At 41.9% G+C, this 19,237-nt stretch overlaps 1 protein-coding gene across 1 annotated transcript in view; it reads right to left on the bottom strand.

The window, feature by feature from the left end:
• The window catches only part of LOC124147799, a 41,696-nt gene that overhangs the window by 20,544 nt on the left and 1,915 nt on the right, over positions 1–19,237 (bottom strand). Inside the window, exons 2-7 of the mRNA XM_048391404.1 lie at positions 17,928–18,155; positions 9,190–9,279; positions 7,188–7,256; positions 4,557–4,828; positions 1,909–3,291; positions 723–816 (exon numbers count right to left, since the gene is read on the bottom strand). Of these exons, the coding sequence (XP_048247361.1) occupies positions 723–816; positions 1,909–3,291; positions 4,557–4,828; positions 7,188–7,256; positions 9,190–9,279; positions 17,928–18,144 (2,125 nt within the window). The 5' untranslated portion in view covers positions 18,145–18,155. The remainder of the gene's footprint in view (positions 1–722; positions 817–1,908; positions 3,292–4,556; positions 4,829–7,187; positions 7,257–9,189; positions 9,280–17,927; positions 18,156–19,237) is intronic.

The following is a 19,237-nucleotide window of genomic DNA, read 5'->3' on the forward strand; positions in this document are numbered from 1 at the left end:
AATTTTACAAACTGATGTTACTGGTCATGATCTTGATGAGTTATGGCCCTTGCTCCATGCTCTACAACTTAGTGTATACATACTGTGTGAAAAGTTTTCACTGAAACGCATCAGATCTTCTAACGTGACTGCTCTAAGAATGATTGAGTGAGTGAGTATGGTTTTACGCCACTTTTAGCAATATTCCAGCAATATCATGGCGGGGGACACCAGAAATGGCCTTTACACATTGTACCTATGTCGGGAATCGAACCTGGATTTTCGGCGTGACGAGCGAACGCTTTAACCACTAGGCTACCCGACCGCCCCCTCTAAGAATGAGAATGAGGTGGCAGGGGTACCGGTAGTCAGGTGATCATGTCGTGTAAGATCACAACGCACAGGATTATAGTGCATGACCAATTTACTTAGTGACCATGTTTGGGATGTGGTTGGGAGAATTTAATTAAGAAGCTGGAAATTTTGTTCAAGCACGTTTCAACCTAAGGTTTGAAGGAAGAAGGGAGAAATTCAAAGTTTGAGATAAGATAAGTTTAAAAAATGTATTTTCTTGAGTGAAAATATCATTTATACTTATCCGGACTCATTATCATTCTCATTTGTACGAGTCAGGATAAGATAAAATTTGAAACAACCTGAATTCCTGAACTGATCTTATGTGGAAATACTGACGATTCCACGTAATTATAAACTATATGCTTGATTGTGATGGAAAAACTCACAGATTTGTCTCTCCATCGCCCTGGGGATCGGCAACGAGAGGTACATAAATGGCTCGTAAGTGACGGAGACGTGGCGGCACACGGAACAAACAACCTGTAGACAGAAAACATAATAAGTGCCCAACAACCATTTCTGTGTGGCAGCCAACAGGACAAGAACCACAGTCTCTTGTTTCAAATGACTTTAACCATTTGTTTCCACCCCTTCACGTATCAAAACTCTTCAGATAATTTCAGTGCAGCCATTCCTTTTCCCTCCTGAACACATGATAAAATCACCGTATGCTGTATTTTTGTTGTTGTAAGGTAAGCAGTGAATGCATTAGGGAGAATGCAGGATACGTAAAATATTCACCCGATATGCAAAAAGTTACTGGGATACATATCATACAATGAGTGAGTGAGTGAGTTGGGTTTAACACCGTTTTTAACTAAAGTCCAGTTATTTCACCCTGTGTAAGCTTAATGTGGGAGGAAATCCCAAAGTGAGGCAGGTCTCGGACGTTTATCACTTCGGTGAAACCCACGAGCACGGGTATGGTGCTGACATACCTAGAAACACAACCTGGGCGAACCGGGATTCGAACCCACAATCCTAGGTTTCTGGCGTGCCCAAGGAACGCAACTCTGCAGAGCGAATCGCAGCGCCTTAGACGATTGGGCCACCCGTGCCTCCCACATATCATAGAAAGAATAAACCCCAATTTACCGAAAGACCACCCTTTGTGGCAGATAATATAAAAGACCATTGGTAAGGTTGGACTTTTTAGTTATACTAAGCTGTACAGATGTACACACTGTCACTGTATTAGACTGGGACTTCCTTTGACAACATGCAGAACTGGCCCCTACTAAATTTACTTGTGTGTGGTGTCGACCACCATTTCAGCAATACAGGCTTTAGACAGCAGCCACCATCGGGACTTACCGTACTTGACCCGTGAAGGAGTAGAATAGATCTTCAGCAACCCATGCATGCAGTAAAAGGCGACTTTGCTTGTCGTAAAAGGCTACTAGCGGAATTGGGTGGTCAGACTCGCAGACGTGGTTGATGCATGTCATCGATCCCAATTGCGTGGATTGATGCTCATGTTGTCACTCACTGGACTTACAGACCGCCATCATATAGCTGGAATATTGCTGAGTGTGGCGTTAAACAAACAAACAAACAAACAAACAAACTTACCGTACTCTGAAACTGCCCCTGGAATTTGCCCACAACAACACTGTTATTCTCGCGGAGATAATCGTTCCAGGCACCATCTGCCTCCTCCTGGTATATCTCAGCTCGGTTATTTACAAAACTAGCGTCCAGTGAAAGGGCGTTAACAGAGCTGCTTCGCGAAGTTATCTCCCCTTCATCTTCTGAACTCTCCGCTTCTTCTGCATCCATACTCTCCGCCGAAGATTCACCATCCGACATTTCTTCCTGAAGAACTTTCCGAGTATTGAACTTTGACATTTCCTGCATCTGAACATTTTTCTCTGATTCATGCATAGCAACATGCTTACGAGGTTCTGTCGAGTCTATCTTGATTCGCTTGATGTTATTTAATTCATAAACATCTTGAGCCCTTTCGGAATCCAAAACATTAGGACAAGAATTGGACAGAAACCGGGACTTCTTTTCAACACGTAGGTTTGTATCTTTGATCCCATAATTCACTGAGTCAACTTCCTTGTCAGCTTTGGCTTCTTCCCTGAGTACTTCCTGCAGGACATTCACTTCCTCTTGCACAGGCCGCCGATTATCCTGTTTGGCGAACTTATCTGAATCGATTGCGATTTCACCATCAGTTGCTTCATTAACTAACACATTCGTATTAAGAGTCTTAGTTTCCTTGCCATAGTATTCAAGCAAGCTAGGTGGTAACTTAGAGGAACAAATATTATTTAACTGGGCAAAGTTGTCTGTCTTGGTAGAAACAACATTGTGGTCCGTCCTTGCGTCAACGTGAGCTGCTCTGGGCGTCATATTCAGCATGGAGGTATTTGCGTTGCATATGTTGATCTTTGTTCTGTGGTTGTTCTTATCCATGGAATCGGTCGATGAGGATACCGTTCCCATGGTAACATCTTCTTCTGATTTGCCTGAATCTCCCGTGGACTGGAGCTGTAACTTCTTGATATTGAGGCTTTGTTCGGAGTCTGTGCTGTGCAGGGATACTGTTGATTGGTTGCTGTCCTCGGAAGAAAACATGGAGGAGTTATTTACAGTGGTACTAGATATACACTCGCTGCCTGTCTTTGGGCCCGTTGCAATGTTTGGCTGTCCGAGGGACTTGTTCACAAACACGGAGGGCTTTGATTGACTATGAGAGCTAGTGACATGATCGTTATCACAAGACAAAGTTTCATCTGGGGCTTGATCATCACCCGCATCGGATGTTTCCATCAATGGACTAGAATCTTGGTTATTGAGCGAGTTGGACAGGGGCTCGAGGACATGTAAAGGCGAGCACCCAGGGATGGCCTCGTTGTTGGAGAGAGCGGCCAGGTTGGACCGCCCTGTGTTGAGCTGCTCGTGAAATGTGTCTAGCAGGAGTGCAAGAAACTCCTGACAGTCGTGCTGAAATATATAATACATGAGTGAGTGAGTGCAGGGTGAGTGCGGAGCGAGTGAGAGGAGTGAGTGAGTGTGGAGTGAGTGTGGAGTGAGTGTGGAATGAGGAGTGAGCGAGTAAGTATGGAGTGAGAGTGCAGAGTGAGTGAGTGCAGAGAGTGCGGAGTGAGTGAGTGTAGAGAGTGTGAAGTGAGTGCAGAGTGAGTGAGTGTGGAATGAAGAGTGAGCGAGTGCAGAGTGAGTGAGTGAGTGAGGACGTGGGTGAGTGAGTGGATGAGTGAGTGAGTGAGTGGATGAGTGAGTGAGTGAGTGAGGATTGAGTGAGTGGATGAGTGAGTGAGTGAGTGAGTGAGGACGTGGGTGAGTGAGTGGATGAGTGAGTGAGTGAGTGGATGAGTGAGTGAGTGAGTGAGTGAGTGAGTGAGTGAGGATTGAGTGAGGATTGAGTGAGTGGATGAGTGAGTGAGTGAGTGCAGATTGAGTGGGTGGATGAGTGATTGAGTGAGTGTGGATTGAGTGAGTGAGTGAGTGAGTGGATGAGTGAGTGAGTGAGTGGATGAGTGAGTGAGTGAGTGGATGAGTGAGTGAGTGAGTGCGGATTGAGTGAGTGGATGAGTGAGTGAGTGAGTGAGTGTGGATTGAGTGAGTGAGTGAGTGGATGAGTGAGTGAGTGAATGAGTGGATGAGTGAGTGAGTGAGTGAGTGAGTGAGTGGATGAGTGAGTGAGTGAGAGTGCGGATTGAGTGAGTGAGTGAGTGAGTGAGGTAAAGGAGTTTGGTGCTTCTGTCAGCAATATCACAGCACCTCAATAGTGGCAAAAAAGGACTGGGCAGGTCTGGGTGAATGAATGATTGAATATAGTTGTATACAATATTCCAGTTATGTAACAGAAGCCTATAAATAATCAAGAAAACAACCAAGATATTTTTCAACATAACCATTCAACAAAGATATACTTTTTCCAACAATGTTTGAGGGATTTTATCCAAGTTTTGTAGAAGTGCCTATTTTGTCTGTCCAAGTCAGCAAACCTGACCGCCTGATCCCGTTAGTCGCCTCTCATGACAAGCTTTGTAGCCCATAAGAATAAGCATTGCAGCCTCTGAGGACAAGCATTGTAGCCTCTTATGACAAGCACTGTCGCCTCTAAGGACAAGCATGGGTTGCTGAAGACATGTTTTCTACCCGTATCTTCATGGGTAGCATATTAGATAGAATTTCGCATACTTTCTGCAATTTCCTAGGAGTAGTTCTAGTGGTCCCCATCTCACCTGTCTGTAGTCCTGGAACTGGGAGTGGTACAGTCCAAGAGTGTCCTTAAACTCCTTAGGATGGACAACAGAAAACTGACCACACCACATCTTGCACAGCAGCTTGTAGAACTGCCCAAGGAGGGTGTTCTTGTTGGTCTCCTCCAGGACAAAGTCTTCCAGCAGAAACTTGACTAGCGAGGCGCTGGAGGCGAGACACTGAAGCCCCGCGTTCATGAAACACGTGTTTCCAAGGTTGTACAGGCCACAGCTGCCATGCACGGCACACGGGTCTGGAATATAATCACATATTTGTTGGTTGTTTAACACTGTGCTTTTGATTATGATGATGTTTATAGTGAGTGAGTGAGTGAGTATGGTTTTACACCGCTTTTAGCAATATTCCAGCAATATCACGGCGGGGGACACTAATATGGGCTTTACAAATTGTACCCATGTCGGGAATCGAACCCGGGTCTTTGACGTGACGGGCGAACGCCTTAACCACTAGGCTACCTGACCACCCCTATGATGATGTTTATAAGTTTCTCAAGTAGATGTTTTGAAATCTGATGTAGTCCCACCAGACACTGTTGAGTAGATACCTCTCATTTTAATTTGGAGTGAATGAGTATGGTCTTATGGCTCTTTTAGCAATATTCCAGCAATATCACGGCGGGGGACACCAGAAATGGGCTTCACACATTGGGAATTGAAACCGAGTCTTCGGCGTCACGAGCGAACGCTTTAACCACTAGGCTACCAAACCACCCCTCATTTTTATTTAGAACTGAGCGTTTTAGTAATATTTGATACATTTATAACTACATGTGATCATCTTTTCAGATTGTTCTAAGATAGCGGACCCTTTTCTGCTTGTGTAATTGCGCCTTCCAAGAGAGCAACATTTTTAAAGTGCTCATGGTAGAATGGAGATCACCTGCTATGTTTCTAAATTTGATGTAGTCCGACTGTAGCGTAGATACCTCTTTTTTATACAATCAAATATTTGTTTGTTGTTTAACGGTGCACTGTCGATAATGCTGATGTGTTCATAGTTACTCAATCTGATTAGCACATGTAACCAGTATTACACGAAAGATGTACTCAAGTGTTGATCGATTAGTAACTGGGTTTAATACCACTTTTAATAGTATTCCAGTAATATCACGGTGTGTCAGCTTAATGTGGGAGGAAAGCCTGAAGTGATGCAGGTCTCAGATATTTACCACTTTAGTGAAACCCACAAGCATGATTATGGTGCTGACAAACCTAGAAGCAAAATCGAGCCGCAACTGGGTTAGAAACCACAATAATAGGCTTGTGGGCAAGCTCCTCACAGCGATAGCCTGTTTGCAGAGCTCTCTACACAATAATAGGCTTGTGGGCAAGCTCCTCACAGCGATAGCCTGTTTGCAGAGCTCTCTACACAATAATAGGCTTGTGGGCAAGCTCCTCACAGCGATAGCCTGTTTGCAGAGCTCTCTACACAATAATAGGCTTGTGGGCAAGCTCCTCACAGCGATAGCCTGTTTGCAGAGCTCTCTACACTATTGCTCAAAGCTCCCCTCTGTGATAGGTGACCACAACCATGCTTGGGGTAGAACTCACAACGGAATGACCGTTATGTTTACTCAGTGTTACCAGTGCCCCCTAATTTTTGTCAGTCCCAACTTTCAACAAATGAAAAGACGTATGAGTGAGTGAGTGAGTGAGTGAGTGAGTGAGTGAGTGAGTGAGTGAGTGAGTGAGTGAGTGAGTGAGTGAGTGGGTGAGTGGGTGGGTGGGTGAGTGAGTGGGGTTTAACGTCGCTTTTAACAGTATTCCAGTTTTATCGCGGCGTGTCAGCTTAATGTGGGAGGAAAGCCCCAAGTGATGCAGGTCTCAGACGTTTACCACTTCGGTGAAACCCACAAGCACGGGTATGGTGCTGACAAACCTAGAAACATAATCGCGGCGAACCGGGATTCGAACCCACAATCATAGGTTTCTGGCGTGCCCAAGGACGCAACTCTGCACAGCGAATCACGGCGCCTTAGACGATTGGGCCACCCGTGCCCCCAAAAGACATATGAAAATTACCTGGTTTTAATTCTTACAACTCTCTTTTTGGGAGTATTTCGAGACTAAATCGCTGTAAATATATATATTTAACCTTGAAGCAAAGCAAAATCTTATTTAATAGCACTAAAAATAGACAAAGGGAACCAAAATGGCAACTGACAAGCTGACTTTGTTCGAAAACTATGCTTATATGAATATCGCCGATGTTTTGTTCAACAACAAAGATTTATAAGGTACTTTATTTCCAGGTCCACAGGGACTGGCAGTGCCATGAATTACCAGTCCACGCCTAATTTTACCGGTAAAAAACTGGAAATTACCGGTAAACGGGAAATTACAGTAAACGGGAAAATCCCAGTATAATTATTTTCTAAGGGAAAATAAGGGAGAAGTTTGTTGATGTTCCGTTCGTCTGTGATCTCGAACCAATCCGATCAAACAAACAAAAAGGTAAATTCATTTGGGAAATATGGTCGGTCGTAAACCTTTTCAAAAATAACTGTAATGGCTGCACCCACACTGGAAATGTTTCAGCCACAGGACTTCACAGGGAAGGATATGCATGAGATCAAACAATTTCTCGCATACCTCGAATATCTTTAGAACAGCACATGGAGGCATCTGTGAAAGACTTGGAGACAGGACTGGAGTGTCTCACTGCAACAGAAGAAGGACGTCAGTGATCATTTACGCATGGCAGAGCTAGAGTGAGTGAGTGAGTATGGTTTTACACCGCTTTTAGCAATATTCCAGCAATATCACGGCAGGGGACACCAGAAGCAGAGCTAGAAATTGGCACCAGTCCTGTAGTCCTTGCCAAACTACCCAACAGTAAAGGTACAAAAGGACTAGCAAAAATGTAGTAAAATCTAAATATTTTTTACATTTGTATACTTATCCTGCATTACTCCTTAAACGTACTACAGTGATCGCTTGCTATTGCGCTCTTCGATAAAGCGCTACTTCGGTTATTACGCGCGGTAACGCATGGCTCCCAAAATTTATGTACACTTTTAATACTGAGAGTTTTACACAGACATGATTGTATTGTTGTTCGTTGTTTATTTGCACATAACGCTTCTCATTGCATAATCAACCGTTTATCGCTGAATGGAGTTCTAATAATCTGTTTGAAAACATCCGCGGCAGGTCCCGGAAATACGATTGTTCTACTAGTTAACTTTTCACACTATACATCCTTTGATCTTAGAAGCGCATGCATGCAATAAAAGAGAACCACAAGTGAAGTTTATATTCTTAATTAGTGGGCAATCCAATTTAAGGCTAAACTGTCACACACATGTAGTTGCTGTCACAACACGGCGGTCATTCTTTTCGTAATCGCGCTTTCGTAACATCGCCTGTTTTTTTCCCCGTAGTTATAACAAGCGATTTCATTGGATTAAAATTTGTTTCTAATGACGCTTTCTTGCCGAAATCTGCTACAAGTTTCGTGATTGGTCAATTTTGAGCACGTGACCTCAGGCAGCCAATCAAGCTGTGATACAAAGCTCGTGTTTGATAAATTTCAGAAGTTAGCGAAAGATTTTTTGTTAAATCGTGTTATTCTGAACGTTTTAAGCAGGAAATCACGATATATATTAAAAATATGGAACTTTGCGAATGTATCGTGCTAGGTAACGAGCTGTGACAAAGATTTTTCATGCATATATTTTTGCATTAAACGTTGTGTCCGAGCCGAGAATTCAAGGCGACGAAAGCCGAGATGTCATTTGACTTACATTACACGCGATCGCACGAAACGATGGAAATAATAACTTAGATGTAAGTTTGATTACTTTTAGATATATTTTTGTTGATTTTATTTATCACTTTGTATAATATATTTAAAGATTTGCTTAAAATAGTCTTTATTTTTCTCTTTGACATGTTCGATGCGGACCCGTTGTCGAAATGTGTGTCCGAGAATTTTATTTTCAATAACATCGCGGGAAATAGTGAATAATTTTTTAATTTATTGATAAAAAATGATAAATTAGAATGGAATACGTATTTCAGACATTGTGAAATATGACAGATTTAATAAATGAATGATATTACAGGTAGATCTAGGTCCATAAAAATATATACTATTTTGACGTGACGTGAGATAAACACATAGGCCTATTGATGATTTGAGATTTGCCGAGCGCGCTCCCCCGCCTCGGCCTCGGTTAAACGGCTCATCGTCTATAACGCCCACCAATTATTTGGACCCCATTGGTAGCGCAATAGCGAGCGATCACTGTAATGCAGGATAAGTAAAAAATTTATTAAAATCTAAATATTTTTTACATTTGTATACTTATCCTGCATTACTCCTTAAACGTACTAATGCAGGATAAGTAAAAAATTTGCCTTTTTTAGGGGTTTTGCTAGTAGTGTTATCATTATAATATAAGGACAAGTGGGCTAAAACTGTTAGTTTCTATTGCTGCATGGTCAGCAATATTTCCTGGGTGCAGCCATATCATACCTGCCGCCCCTGGAATACTGTCATAATATACCTGGTTCTATCTGTAGGGTTTACAAGTCCATTCATCTCGAAAAGTCCTGTTCACACTATTAACGACATACGTAACCATGGTACCTGTTTGGACTTCCTGTCTGTCTGGCTGGTCTTTGGACACCATGCTAGTTAGGTCTTCATCTTGTACTGAGAATGCTGTGCTGCTTTGACCTGCAACCACAGAAAACAATACGGAGTGAGTGAGTGAGTGAGTGAGTGAGTGAGTGAGTGAGTGAGTGAGTGAGTACGGAGTGAGTGTGGAATGAGGAGTGGATGAGTGAGTGAGTGAGTGAGTGAGTGAGTGAGTGAGTGAGTGAGTGAGTGAGTGAGTGAGTGAGTGAGTGTGGAATGAGGAGTGGATGAGTGAGTGAGTGAGTGAGTGAGTGAGTGAGTGAGTGAGTGAGTGAGTGAGTGAGGTTTAACACCCCTTTGAACATTATTCCATCACATGTCTGCTTGACGTGGGAAGAAAACCTGAATTGATGCAGTTTCAGATCATTACAAGCAAGGTATGGGGCTGACACACCTTGAAACATAATCTGGCAAACCAGGATTCGAACCCACATTGGATTCTGGTGTGTCTAAGGGAGGCAACTCTGCACAGGGACGATAGTGACTTATATATAACCAATATGAAGCACTTGTGTAAAAATGATTTACCAGGCCTTCAGCCCTCTAAGTAGTGACCATTTTGGTGCCCAAGTATGACTTACATCTATAATTGGCGACCTAAATGTATCTACGGTTCACCACTTGGTTACCTGAAGGTAAACATAACTGGAGACAATATCTGTTTAAGATATATGTTGGCTCCTAAAAACTTAGATTTGGCTCCCAAGATATTCATGTTTGTTTTTTTAAAAACAGTTAATCTACACTGACTTTCAAAGCAAATACAAGAAAACAGCGTTATCACTATCCCCTGCCATGGGGCAAATTAGAATTTTGTTTGTTCATATAGTAGTGAGTATAAACTATTAAAATAAGAGTCCTATAAAGCCTTAAGAAGAGATAGGCACTTGGGCCACTATATGTCATCAGAAAAAATGATTAAATGTCAAATTAATACACACAAAAGAAATAACTCAGTCTTGATAATTATCTCATAGATAAGTAAACTTCAGTAGTACCGGTATCTGAGAAAACTTGTCCCCATTGGCCACACTATGCACTAAGTCGACAATCACGGAGCAAGGGCCGTAACAATAAACAAATAAATGATGGGACCAAGTTTCGTACTCAGTCTTGACAAGTATCTCATAGATAAGCATGCAAACTTTCATTCAAGTAACTTCAGTAGTTTCTGAGAAAACTTGTCCCCATTGGCCACACTATGCACTAAGTCGACAATCACGGAGCAAGGGCCGTAACAATAAATGATGGGACCAAGTTTCGTACTCAGTCTTGACAAGTATCTCATAGATAAGCATGCAAACTTTCATTCAAGTAACTTCAGTAGTTTCTGAGAAAACTTGTCCCCATTGGCCACACTATGCACTAAGTCGACAATCACGGAGCAAGGGCCGTAACAATAAATGATGGGACCAAGTTTCGTACTCAGTCTTGACAAGTATCTCATAGATAAGCATGCAAACTTTCATTCAAGTAACTTCAGTAGTTTCTGAGAAAACTTGTCCCCATTGGCCACACTATGCACTAAGTCGACAATCACGGAGCAAGGGCCGTAACAATAAATGATGGGACCAAGTTTCGTACTCAGTCTTGACAAGTATCTCATAGATAAGCATGCAAACTTTCATTCAAGTAACTTCAGTAGTTTCTGAGAAAACTTGTCCCCATTGGCCACACTATGCACTAAGTCGACAATCACGGAGCAAGGGCCGTAACAATAAATGATGGGACCAAGTTTCGTACTCAGTCTTGACAAGTATCTCATAGATAAGCATGCAAACTTTCATTCAAGTAACTTCAGTAGTTTCTGAGAAAACTTGTCCCCATTGGCCACACTATGCACTAAGTCGACAATCACGGAGCAAGGGCCGTAACAATAAATGATGGGACCAAGTTTCGTACTCAGTCTTGACAAGTATCTCATAGATAAGCATGCAAACTTTCATTCAAGTAACTTCAGTAGTTTCTGAGAAAACTTGTCCCCATTGGCCACACTATGCACTAAGTCGACAATCACGGAGCAAGGGCCGTAACAATAAACAAATAAATGATGGGACCAAGTTTCGTACTCAGTCTTGACAAGTATCTCATAGATAAGCATGCAAACTTTCATTCAAGTAACTTCAGTAGTTTCTGAGAAAACTTGTCCCCATTGGCCACACTATGCACTAAGTCGACAATCACGGAGCAAGGGCCGTAACAATAAATGATGGGACCAAGTTTCGTACTCAGTCTTGACAAGTATCTCATAGATAAGCATGCAAACTTTCATTCAAGTAACTTCAGTAGTTTCTGAGAAAACTTGTCCCCATTGGCCACACTATGCACTAAGTCGACAATCACGGAGCAAGGGCCGTAACAATAAATGATGGGACCAAGTTTCGTACTCAGTCTTGACAAGTATCTCATAGATAAGCATGCAAACTTTCATTCAAGTAACTTCAGTAGTTTCTGAGAAAACTTGTCCCCATTGGCCACACTATGCACTAAGTCGACAATCACGGAGCAAGGGCCGTAACAATAAATGATGGGACCAAGTTTCGTACTCAGTCTTGACAAGTATCTCATAGATAAGCATGCAAACTTTCATTCAAGTAACTTCAGTAGTTTCTGAGAAAACTTGTCCCCATTGGCCACACTATGCACTAAGTCGACAATCACGGAGCAAGGGCCGTAACAATAAATGATGGGACCAAGTTTCGTACTCAGTCTTGACAAGTATCTCATAGATAAGCATGCAAACTTTCATTCAAGTAACTTCAGTAGTTTCTGAGAAAACTTGTCCCCATTGGCCACACTATGCACTAAGTCGACAATCACGGAGCAAGGGCCGTAACAATAAATGATGGGACCAAGTTTCGTACTCAGTCTTGACAAGTATCTCATAGATAAGCATGCAAACTTTCATTCAAGTAACTTCAGTAGTTTCTGAGAAAACTTGTCCCCATTGGCCACACTATGCACTAAGTCGACAATCACGGAGCAAGGGCCGTAACAATAAATGATGGGACCAAGTTTCGTACTCAGTCTTGACAAGTATCTCATAGATAAGCATGCAAACTTTCATTCAAGTAACTTCAGTAGTTTCTGAGAAAACTTGTCCCCATTGGCCACACTATGCACTAAGTCGACAATCACGGAGCAAGGGCCGTAACAATAAATGATGGGACCAAGTTTCGTACTCAGTCTTGACAAGTATCTCATAGATAAGCATGCAAACTTTCATTCAAGTAACTTCAGTAGTTTCTGAGAAAACTTGTCCCCATTGGCCACACTATGCACTAAGTCGACAATCACGGAGCAAGGGCCGTAACAATAAATGATGGGACCAAGTTTCGTACTCAGTCTTGACAAGTATCTCATAGATAAGCATGCAAACTTTCATTCAAGTAACTTCAGTAGTTTCTGAGAAAACTTGTCCCCATTGGCCACACTATGCACTAAGTCGACAATCACGGAGCAAGGGCCGTAACAATAAATGATGGGACCAAGTTTCGTACTCAGTCTTGACAAGTATCTCATAGATAAGCATGCAAACTTTCATTCAAGTAACTTCAGTAGTTTCTGAGAAAACTTGTCCCCATTGGCCACACTATGCACTAAGTCGACAATCACGGAGCAAGGGCCGTAACAATAAATGATGGGACCAAGTTTCGTACTCAGTCTTGACAAGTATCTCATAGATAAGCATGCAAACTTTCATTCAAGTAACTTCAGTAGTTTCTGAGAAAACTTGTCCCCATTGGCCACACTATGCACTAAGTCGACAATCACGGAGCAAGGGCCGTAACAATAAATGATGGGACCAAGTTTCGTACTCAGTCTTGACAAGTATCTCATAGATAAGCATGCAAACTTTCATTCAAGTAACTTCAGTAGTTTCTGAGAAAACTTGTCCCCATTGGCCACACTATGCACTAAGTCGACAATCACGGAGCAAGGGCCGTAACAATAAATGATGGGACCAAGTTTCGTACTCAGTCTTGACAAGTATCTCATAGATAAGCATGCAAACTTTCATTCAAGTAACTTCAGTAGTTTCTGAGAAAACTTGTCCCCATTGGCCACACTATGCACTAAGTCGACAATCACGGAGCAAGGGCCGTAACAATAAATGATGGGACCAAGTTTCGTACTCAGTCTTGACAAGTATCTCATAGATAAGCATGCAAACTTTCATTCAAGTAACTTCAGTAGTTTCTGAGAAAACTTGTCCCCATTGGCCACACTATGCACTAAGTCGACAATCACGGAGCAAGGGCCGTAACAATAAATGATGGGACCAAGTTTCGTACTCAGTCTTGACAAGTATCTCATAGATAAGCATGCAAACTTTCATTCAAGTAACTTCAGTAGTTTCTGAGAAAACTTGTCCCCATTGGCCACACTATGCACTAAGTCGACAATCACGGAGCAAGGGCCGTAACAATAAATGATGGGACCAAGTTTCGTACTCAGTCTTGACAAGTATCTCATAGATAAGCATGCAAACTTTCATTCAAGTAACTTCAGTAGTTTCTGAGAAAACTTGTCCCCATTGGCCACACTATGCACTAAGTCGACAATCACGGAGCAAGGGCCATAACAATAAATGATGGGACCAAGTTTCGTACTCAGTCTTGACAAGTATCTCATAGATAAGCATGCAAACTTTCATTCAAGTAACTTCAGTAGTTTCTGAGAAAACTTGTCCCCATTGGCCACACTATGCACTAAGTCGACAATCACGGAGCAAGGGCCGTAACAATAAATGATGGGACCAAGTTTCGTACTCAGTCTTGACAAGTATCTCATAGATAAGCATGCAAACTTTCATTCAAGTAACTTCAGTAGTTTCTGAGAAAACTTGTCCCCATTGGCCACACTATGCACTAAGTCGACAATCACGGAGCAAGGGCCGTAACAATAAATGATGGGACCAAGTTTCGTACTCAGTCTTGACAAGTATCTCATAGATAAGCATGCAAACTTTCATTCAAGTAACTTCAGTAGTTTCTGAGAAAACTTGTCCCCATTGGCCACACTATGCACTAAGTCGACAATCACGGAGCAAGGGCCGTAACAATAAATGATGGGACCAAGTTTCGTACTCAGTCTTGACAAGTATCTCATAGATAAGCATGCAAACTTTCATTCAAGTAACTTCAGTAGTTTCTGAGAAAACTTGTCCCCATTGGCCACACTATGCACTAAGTCGACAATCACGGAGCAAGGGCCATAACACTAAACAAATAAATGATGGGACCAAGTTTCGTACTCAGTCTTGACAAGTATCTCTTAGATCATGTAGATAAGCATGCAAACTTTCATTCAAGTAACTTCAGTAGTACCGGTATCTGAGAAAACTTGTCCCCATTGGCCACACTATGCACTAAGTCGACAATCACGGAGCAAGGGCCGTAACAATAAATGATGGGACCAAGTTTCGTACTCAGTCTTGACAAGTATCTCATAGATAAGCATGCAAACTTTCATTCAAGTAACTTCAGTAGTTTCTGAGAAAACTTGTCCCCATTGGCCACACTATGCACTAAGTCGACAATCACGGAGCAAGGGCCATAACAATAAATGATGGGACCAAGTTTCGTACTCAGTCTTGACAAGTATCTCATAGATAAGCATGCAAACTTTCATTCAAGTAACTTCAGTAGTTTCTGAGAAAACTTGTCCCCATTGGCCACACTATGCACTAAGTCGACAATCACGGAGCAAGGGCCGTAACAATAAATGATGGGACCAAGTTTCGTACTCAGTCTTGACAAGTATCTCATAGATAAGCATGCAAACTTTCATTCAAGTAACTTCAGTAGTTTCTGAGAAAACTTGTCCCCATTGGCCACACTATGCACTAAGTCGACAATCACGGAGCAAGGGCCGTAACAATAAATGATGGGACCAAGTTTCGTACTCAGTCTTGACAAGTATCTCTTAGATCATGTAGATAAGCATGCAAACTTTCACTCAAGTAACTTCAGTAGTTTCTGAGAAAAATAAGCCCTAAAATTTGATACAAGATTTTCGGGGAGGTATCTATAAATATTCTGACTGAGTCTTGATCATGTTAACATGTGAATGTATTTTATAAATATTACATGAAAGACATTTTATAAGAGTGAGTGAGTGAGTATGGTTTTACGCCGCTTTTAGCAATATTCCAGCAATATCACGGCGGGGGACACCAGAAATGGGCTTCACAAATTGTACCCATGTTGGGAATCGAACCCGGGTCTTCGGCGTGACGAGCTAACGCATTAACCACTAGGCTACCCGACCGCCCACATTTTATAAGAACGAGTACAGTAGTAGCCTTTTGCAGGGCAAGCAGAAAGAAATACCACAAGCCCTGTGGACTTGTTTGAGGTTTTACTTTATGGCCAACCATGAGCTTCACACAAAGCAACTGCTGTGTGTATGCCTCACGTTTACAGGAGCATACACTTAATGAAACTTCTTTTTGATCAGACAAGCAGAACCAAATGCTTTAGAAATGAAAGTGGGAGTTTGGTACCCATGACATACTGTGAAATTAATGCATTTGTATTGTTTAACATAAAATCTATTCAGAAATTCATTCACAAATGATGTTTCCCTTCAAAATGGATTGACAAAATGGCTGAAACGAGGAAGTGATTAATTTCTCACATTGTTATCTCCCCTGTATCCATTCAAAATGGCGGCAACTGACCATGTGTAATATTTACTGTTCTCTCAATTCACCCAACTCAACATTTTAGAATGTCAATCAGGTAGACTTTGCATTTTAGTTTTTCAGGATGTAAAATATTTTCTCAAATAAAGAAATGAAGTATCTACTGTAAAATGTGAAATTAATGCGTCTCCAAAAGAATGCGACCCCTGACCCCTAGCCAAAAATGCGACTCAATATGAATGTGACACCCCTTCCTCTCAAGCATCAGTGGATTTATATCTAAACAAAATGTCCTCTGTCAGGTTTACAGTAGAATCCTTACATTAATCCAATCACACACCAAATAGCACTGCTTATTAGCGCTGAGTAGAGTACTTCAGCTAAAACAATACGTGCATGCTGGCTCGTGTCGGCCTTTGATGCAGTCGCAAAGACACTGTGTTGGGTGGCGTCTGTCTGGACTTGCAGGTGTGATCAGTGATGACATGAGTGAGTAGAACGCTTGTCTTGACCCCAGCAGTGGCAATTCACAGGATGTAATTAGTGTTTGAATGACATTGTTTATATACTTGTAACAAGTGCTGCTCAATAAACAGTGATGTGGAATACATAGTTGTTTTTTTCAGTGTATGTCTAAGTTGGTATTTCTGCTATCCAAAATCAATGTCTTATTGTTGATATAAACGCGATATTTAATAATGCGAGCAAAGACCACTCGCATTTTTCGCATTTAATTCACGCTCATGTTAATATCAAGATTTACAGTACACAAATTTATTTACAACTAGGTATGTAAAAACAACATGCTCTAATTCAACACAGGCAAATATTTATGTCCAATGGGTGGTCACGATTTTAGTCAAGAGGAGTACATTTATATGTTGATAAAGTACAATAAGGTATACAGTTTATTAAGGCGTGAAACGCTCATGCTTCGTAAAATTTGAATATTTTAGACTGACAGGCCTGAAACAAACACTTGACTGCAAGAACCTAGGGCTGGGACAAGTCCATATTTACTACCTGGGTACCTGCCCCCTATTACCCTACCCTACCCGGGTACCCACTGTAGGTCTCAGGAGATGTCTCAAAATGTCCGATTAGTAACTTTTTTAGCATAACCCTGGCAAAACGTATTTAGATACATGTATTAACAATCTGGTCATGCATACACTGAAGTTGACTTAAGTTATATCTTTTTTCAACCATATGAAAATTCGGACGGAATGGGTGCATAGTCAGATAGAAAAGCGAACATTAATGACTTATAGTGTAACTATAGTGTTCCAGTTAGTTTTAGTCATTAGACAATATATCACGTGACTAACCACAAGTCTGGGTAGTCCTGTGGGTACCCGGGACCTACTCAATACCCACCCGACCCGGGTACCCGAGTTACATGTCCCAGCATTACAAGAACCACACAGCTCATATGAAATCGTGTAATCTACTTCGAATGTGCATGATTGAGTTGGTGCAATCTGCACTGAATAGTTCGTGGAACTCAAGTATTTGCCAGTGCTCTCACAGACAGTTGTACTGGCACTCGTCCTCTATCTATTACTTAAAGCACAGTCAAATACTCCAGTTCCATGAAAAGTGTGCCCACGTACAGTTCATGGCAATGTCACTTTTGACTTTCTATGCCAACCCATGGCCATACCTTTGAAGGTCTTTGCAGCCATGGCAGCACAGCTGCATATTTGTTTGTTATTATATGCTATTTAACGCTGCACTCAGCAATATTCCAGCTATATGACAGCGGTCTGTAAATAATTGTGTCTGGACCAGACAATCCAGACATGTATCAACCAAGTCAGCGAGCTTGACCACACAATCCTGATAGTCACCTCTTACGACAAGCATTGGTTGCTGAAGACCTATTCCAACCCGGATCTTCACAGGTCACTGTAGCATAAAGTGTATTGGTTGAATTATATTATTGCACTACACATGCCCAAAATGATGAGTGCCCATTTGTTCAGTCGTAAGCAGTACTCTAACTTTACAGGGCCTGACAAAAATCTGAGCATCTTACCTCCACTGCCAACATCACTAGGGGAGGTAACTCCTTCGTTTCCATCACGGCCATCTTCAGTATGATACGCTGGTTCCTGTCCTAGAGAATCAACAGCCTCAGAGGGCTTCACACAGCCTTCCATGGCCCCCTGTTCAACAGCCAACGTTGAAGATTTCACATGCACCCTCTGCTCGTCTTCACTTGTGCTGCTTGGCTCAGCGCCGACCGACGTCATGTTAAAGTTGACTGAAGCAGATAAACAACTTGTGTTTGTTGGTTTGTTTTTTAATGCCGCACTCAGCAATATAACAGCTATATGACGGCGGTCTGTAAAGAATCAAGTCTGGACCAGACAATCCAGTGATTAATATCATGAGCATCGATCCACTCACTTGGGATTGATGACATGCATCAACCAAGTCAGCGAGTCTGGCCACCTGATCCCGTTAGGCGACTAACGTAAAAGGCGACTAACGGGATCCACAACCATGTGAGAACACGACTCTTCATTGTTAATGGCAATTTGAATGGCGTATGTTACCGGGACGACATTGTCTGAGATCATGTTCTACCCTTTGTGCAAATGCAGGCATGTGACGCAACATTGCAGCAGTATAATGCCAAACCACATGTTACATGTGTTGTTTTGTTTGTTTGTTGTTTAACGCCACACTCAGCAATATTCCAGATATATGATGGCTATCTGTAAATAATTAAGTCTGGAGTAGACAATCCAGTGATTGACATCATGAGCATCGATTCACTCAATTGGGATCGATGACATGCATCAACTAAGTCAGCGAGCCTGACCACCCGATCCCGTTAGTCACCTCTAGCGACAAGCATAGTCACCTTTTACGGCAAGCATAGTCACCTTTTACGGCAAGCATGGGTTGCTGAAGACCTATTCTACCCCGGATCTTCATGGGTCCACTACCTTAGGAAGAGTTGGAGTTGGAGATGGACTTGGAAACCATGTGACATAGAGACATTCCAGAATATCCTATCAATAGGTAAACTAAATGTCAAAACAATAAATAAACTAAGTCAATACAGATTTGTCAGTCTTGTTTCTCTAATATTCTGGTACATTTTCTCCAAATTGTCTGAGGCCATTTTCTCCTGCACCGCCATGAGAGTTATCACAAATAATGAATGCTTATTTACCAAGCTATCAGCACCTGATTGTTTACCTTGATGCGCATGATTGAAAAAGGGATCAACAGGCTATAAAAGATAGAGGGCCTACATTTAGAATACAGTACCACAAACTTTTCAAACATGTGATAATGCCCTATGACGTAATTTGTAGTATTTTGTTACCAGTC

This window comes from Haliotis rufescens, unplaced genomic scaffold (genome assembly GCF_023055435.1).
Source record: "Haliotis rufescens isolate VD_foot unplaced genomic scaffold, xgHalRufe1.0.p SCAF_9, whole genome shotgun sequence".
NCBI lineage: Eukaryota > Metazoa > Mollusca > Gastropoda > Lepetellida > Haliotidae > Haliotis > Haliotis rufescens.